Source organism: Propithecus coquereli, unplaced genomic scaffold (genome assembly GCF_000956105.1).
Source record: "Propithecus coquereli isolate 6110/MARCELLA unplaced genomic scaffold, Pcoq_1.0 Scaffold21, whole genome shotgun sequence".
Classification (NCBI taxonomy): domain Eukaryota; kingdom Metazoa; phylum Chordata; class Mammalia; order Primates; family Indriidae; genus Propithecus; species Propithecus coquereli.
In genome coordinates this window covers 2,560,960-2,567,196 of record NW_012146078.1, presented here as the reverse complement: position 1 = coordinate 2,567,196, position 6,237 = coordinate 2,560,960, and the positions used below count along the sequence as shown (strand labels likewise).

At 37.7% G+C, this 6,237-nt stretch overlaps 1 protein-coding gene across 1 annotated transcript in view; it reads left to right on the top strand.

Moving 5' to 3' along the window:
* The first annotated feature begins 3,603 nt into the window (after window positions 1–3,603).
* Window positions 3,604–6,237, top strand: part of EPHA3 (EPH receptor A3) — a 324,107-nt gene continuing 321,473 nt past the window's right edge. The window contains exon 1 of the mRNA XM_012644322.1: window positions 3,604–3,916. Within this exon, the coding sequence (XP_012499776.1) occupies window positions 3,829–3,916 (88 nt within the window). The 5' untranslated portion in view covers window positions 3,604–3,828. The remainder of the gene's footprint in view (window positions 3,917–6,237) is intronic.

The following is a 6,237-nucleotide window of genomic DNA, read 5'->3' as shown; positions in this document are numbered from 1 at the left end:
TCGGTTATACTTGAGTGGTTTTCAGTTCTACTGTTACTGCTCCAAATCACACTCTCTAGATCTCTCTTTTGGATGAAGATTTTTAAAAAACGTATTAAATGTTTTTAATGTGTCAAGCACTAGTGTAACACTTTATCTGTACCATTCCAAATCTCATATAATCCTTACAACCTCCCTGTGAGATAGGATCTGTTATTGTCTGAATTTTATCATGAGTGACAGAGCCAGGGCAGTGACCTAGGTTGGTCTGATTCAAGAGCCCCACTGGGAACCTCTACATAATATTGCCCACCCTTGGCAAAGGCCTCCTAATTGGTCTCTTGGCTCCTGACTGTACTTTTTGTTTCCATTTTCTTTTCCTTTATTAAATATGTCAAAATAATCTTTCTAAAATGCAAATTAAATTATGTCTCTTCTGTCCCTCAGTAACCCCCAGTCCAAGCTCCTTAGAAGAGCTCATAAAACTCTTCATAGACTTGCTCCTTCCTGGCCCTCTCATCTCCTCTTTCCCATATTCCTGACACTACCGCAAAACCTATTATTAAATAGAGGTATTTGTTATTTCCTCCAGGAAGCTTCTTTTTCACATTTAGTCTCTCCTCTAAGAACACTTTTCTTTAAAACATCCCTTTCTAGATTCCACGAGATTGTCCTCTCTTCCAGGGAAAGGGGGAATATTGTTTGTTTCATCTAAAACAGGTGTCTTTCATTTTCCCTTCTTCTGAGAGATCCCAGTTCAATTTCTTATCACTTTAGTCTTATTTTTAAAATAGCCTGAAATCTAACAGCCCTGCCTCTGATTTTCCCTCCTTCACACTCAGCAGTGGTTATCAAATGTAGCGGACCACAGGGATCACCTGAGAAGCTTGTTAAGCTGCAGATTCCTGGGTCCCAACCTCAGAGATTCTGATGCAATAAGTCTGTGGTTGGCCAGGCACGGTGGCTCATGCCTGTAATCCTAGCCCTCTGGGAGGCCAAGGTAGGAGGATCGCTGGAGGTCAGGAGTTCGAGACCAGCCTGAGCAAAGGTGAGACCCCTGTCTTTACTAAAAGTAGAAAAAAATAGCTGGGCATGGTGACATATGCCTGTAGTCCCACCTACTTGGGAGGCTGAGGCAGGAGGATTGCTTGAGCTCAGGAGTTTGAGGTTGCTGTGAACTAGGCTGATGCCACCGCACTCTAGCCTGGGCAATAGAGGGAGACTCTGTCTCAAAACAAAACAAAACAAAAAGTCTGTGGTGGAAAGAAGGAATAACTTCTTACTAAGCATTCCAGGTACTTCAACAGCAAGAGGTCCAGGTTCCACAGATGGAGATACTCTGTTTTGTGCTATCAGTAAAACGTCTCCCCAAAACTCTGATATGATCAATTTATATGAGGAAATGCTTTTGTTGTCTCTCTTTAGTCTAGAATATATTATTGTATCATTGACAGGTGACATAAAGGTCTCTGCACAGTTTTCTAACTGCTGTTTGAAGAACATTTCCCTGCACTCTGTCCCTACTCCTCATCTCCTTGTATCCTGGCCGTTTTTCTTCCACAAATACTTTAAAATATCCTATGCTGTCTATATGCCAGATGCCTTTTTTTTTTTTGCCTCAGTTGGACACTATTCTGGTTTTGTTTATGTTCCATCTGCCTGCCTGCCTGCGGTGCCTTCTGAACCATTCTCTAATTAGTGAACTCCTAGTCATCCTTCAAGCTGCAACTCAACTACCACTTTCTTGACATGGCCTTTTCCGAATCTGCTGCCTTTGCCTCTATCCTTCCCACTCCTACTATGGCCAAATTCATTGCTCTCTCGTGTTTGTTGGCATCACTTTTTTTCACGTCTATCCAGAGTGCTGCTGAGATTATGGAAACTCTACTGAGTGCTAGAGAGCCGACAATTTGAGATTTGATATCATTTACATCATGTTCCCAGGCCAGGTACTGCTTTGTGTACTCATTTTGACACTATTGTAGTTTCCTTCAAACATGAATGCTTCTTTTCACAGTGACAAGTAGCTTTCAAGTGTGAAAAGAGAAATAGCATGAGAGGGGCCAATGTGCATGCCAACACATTGACATGTTCTTCCAAAATGCTTTCAAATTGTCAATCTAAATAAGATTTTGATTTCTTTCAAGTTTCAGAAAATTTGTATCTAACCCTAGAACAATGTAAGTGTTGTGTTGGAACTTTAAAAAGTGCCACCAAGTTACCGCTATCTAAGTCTTCTGTTCAGTGTCTGTCATTATTTTCAATTCTGACAGACTTGGCACTTGAGGGTTCTACAGCTTCTGGTGACATAATGTGAGAAGAAGCTAGAAATACAAAGTAACAAGACACACACAGAAAAGTGAACAGGGTCACTCTCTTCCCCCCGCTGCTTCTGTCCACGTCCCCATCACAGCCTACAAACTATTATCAGGAACCACTAATTTAAATTCAGGTGAAAATTGTGTTCTCTCATAGTGCTTGTGAAGAGACTATCTTATTATCCAGATCTTTTCAAACTTTTATTTAGATTCCACTACCTAGAGCTCTAAAGTGGATCACTGATTTTAAGGTTGCCAATATACCTTTACTTTCTGAAGTTGTTCAAGGATTATAACAATCTCGTTTTCTTTTTAGAATAGGAAGAGATAGATGTGTGGGAGTATATATGAGTAATCATTTTCTGCGAGATAGTTTAAATATAAGTGAGAACATTTCCTAAAATATAAACTAAATAATTATTTGGCTGAAATAGATTGCAATTACATTGGAAATAAGGGAGACCATTTGTAACTATGGTGTAAAGTAAGTGAGAAAGTATAGGGACATTATTATTTAGCTATTGGATTTGGAATGTTAAAGAAGAACAGGATCCAAATATTATCAGGTTATCAGTGCCTGAAAGTTGAAAGGGGGGCTGTGAATTCTGCATTGTTTCTCTCACAGAACCCGGAGATCCTAACAGGAAATGGTGAGGGAGGGGGCAAGTATTGTCAAGAAATTTAGGTTGATTTGTATTACTCTTACAGCACAGAATAGGGATAAGTGTTGACCTACTGCTAAGGCTGGGCTTGTTCACTTCCATAGGATACTGAAGCTTACTTCCCAGTGTGGAATTCTAAAGTGCACCATATGTGCACTAAATCACTGTGCCAAATCTATTTCAATGCCCTGATACCATTTGGTGTGGAACTGCAGAGACTTTCTGATTTGGGGTGTGTATCAGTGTCTCTCTGAACCACAAAGGACTCATAGAGTTATGAGCATGCTGAACATAGTAAAAGAATAACCCATTTTTTAAAAAATTATGCAATCATCATTGATTTTTTTTTTGATGAAAAGCTGCTATTACTTGAATAACACACATTTCTCTGGGATTCCAGTTTCTTTTCCACAACATTGCCATATGATACTCCTATCCATGTTCTAGTTTCTTCGGTGAATTAAGCAACAGAGCATGTATAAGAAACACTAAAATAGCTGCTTTTCATTGAAAATAAAGACAGGGTGCTTTTCTTGCACCCCCCCTGCCCCATCACGACTTCTGGGTTTCCTGCTCCATTGGCGACGCCCCCCACTTCCACCCCCACCTGCTTCCTGTGCTTCAGAGTGAACCACTCGTGCCGTCCTGCTCTTCTTTAGCGCCCGCTGCAGACGGCACTAGGACCCGGGGAAGTCCCTGAGCGAGGTTCGCGCGAAGGCAGCCAGACTCCTCCTTATCTCCAGTGTCAAACTTGACATCAGCCTGCGAGCGGAGCATGGTAACTTCTCCAGCAATCAGAGCGCTCCCCCTCACATCAGTGGCATGCTTCATGGAGATATGCTCCTCTCACTGCCCTCTGCACCAGCAACATGGATTGTCACCTCTCCATCCTCCTCCTTCTCAGCTGCTCTGTTCTCAACTGCTTCGGGGAACTGATTCTCCAGCCTTCCAATGAAGGTAAGCCAGGTACAGCGACGCGCTCAGCCCTGCCCCGCGGGGCTGACGCTCTTCAAAGCACGTTCTCACCGAAGCCTTTCCACGTCCTTAAGGTGCCTCCGAATAAAGCAGTTTGTTCTGAGAGTGAACGAAAGATGTGCTTTTATTTTCAACTGTCCTCTAAAACACTTTGGGAGATCATTTTGGATGCCTAAACCTTCAAAATGTGTTTTTAATCTGATACCAATTTCAGCAATTACCTTGTTTGCCAATTCGAAGCAGAAAGAAAGAAAGAAAATACTCCAGTTTTGCAACCCAGTATGTTAATTGCCAAATCGCCAAGGCAGTATTTTATTTTCTAATTATGACCATGTGGTACTCTGAGAAGTTTAAAAGAAAATTCAACCCTGCTCTCTCTCTAGTTTCTTTAGTAGGTTTAAAGGTAATGACAGGTTGTTCCTACTTGGGATTATGGCATTTATGAATGGACTAAAGGGAAAATAGAGTTTCACGAAGCAGAGGTGCGTGTGTGTTTATGTTGCAACTGCTGTATTGAAGTGATGTGTATCCCGCCAGGCAATGGTTCGCTCTATGGTACAGGTTCTAATGAGCAGCATATGCCACATTAACATGAGTAATATTTGCAGGAATTACAATAAACTTAGGTGGGATTCTCTTTGTTTAAGGGCTTATATACAAATAAGAGAATGTATTTAATGAATAGTGAATAGCTCCTGGGAAGATATAGTAAATAACTGACTAGTAAATTAAGAAAGAATGTTCATATGCTGCAAATGGCATTTCCTTGATGTTGGATTATTTATTTTCCTTGCAGTGGGCATTCATTCCATTTCAATGGATTAAAGTGAAAACCTAATATTAAGGACAGTGATGTTTCCTATAAGATTATGTACTTAATAGATACATTTTCTTTTCCCTGTATATCTTTTGTGATCTATTTCTAATGATTTGTGAATGCAATCACTAACTCTTAAGAAAAACTTCTCTAAATAATTGATTGCTTTAAAGCAACATTTACAACTTAAATTTCTTCTTAATGATTTAAACTTATAACAACAACATTTAGCAAATAATATTTATTTTGCAAATTAGCAATACTAACCAATTGATGTGCAAATGCCACATTGGAGATATCACTCATTAAAAATATATTGTAAAGACAATACTGTTTTATATTATATGATATACATTATTTTAAAAAGACAAGTCAAATCAAAATATTTAGAAATTTTTTTATTACATGTAAAAACTGCCTCTTACCTTTGGTGACCTACTTTCACTGCTAATAGAGCAGTTTAATTTCTTTCTTGCCTTAGTGAGTGCCTTTATCAATTTGGCAGATTTCATTAAATTTTCCTGTGTCTTTCTTTAATTGGGAAACTGAAAATTCTAAAATATAAGGATGAAGAGAATCATCTTACCCACAAATGATTTTTTTACAAACCAAATTAAAAAATGTCTGTTTGAAAGTAAGAGTCAATCATTCTTCATGAATGAAGGGCAAGAGTAGTCATTTGTATAATGAGTAACACACCAAAAAGCAAAAATTAGTATTTTTTAAAATCTTGTTTTGTGAAGATATTATATTAACAATAACTATAAAACAGTATTATAATTCCCACATTGCTATGAACAATTATATTTTTCCAGGTGGAATATTTATTAACTATTTAGATAATGGATATTACTGAATTAATAATGCACAGGAATACAGCTGAGAGTAATTATTTTTGTGGCAAACATAACCTTTAAGAAAATTGCAAGAGAAAAAATGACCCTTTACTTTAAACTTATTGACACCTATGTAAAAATTTATGAATATTAATTTAATGAAACAGGGATAATATTATGGAAATTGCTTTTAAGCCTCACATTGTGTATGTTTGGCTATATATATGTACATAATTATGCAGTCAGGTACTTACTAACCATATGTATATAGGAAGGTAAATATATTCATAAAACTAACATGATTGCATTTAATTTGCTTGGATAAAACTTTATCTATCCATCCTTCAGTCATGAGATTATTCTTTCCAGATCGTGTCTTATGGGTAATGTCTCCTAAACCTTCTACAGTTATGAAGGGAAGTTTTAAAACAAATTTAAGATGAATGATTTAACTAAGGTAATATTGAAGTGAGGTTTTAAATATTAATCAAATAGCTTGGCTTTTAGTAGTTGAGTTGAATAACATGAAAAACGAAAATTATGAGTATGTGCCAAGATTTTCATGTAATTGTTCTATATAATTTGAATAGAAAGTAATGCTCTGAAAATTCATATCTTGAGGGAGTAATGATGAAATGAATCATATTAAT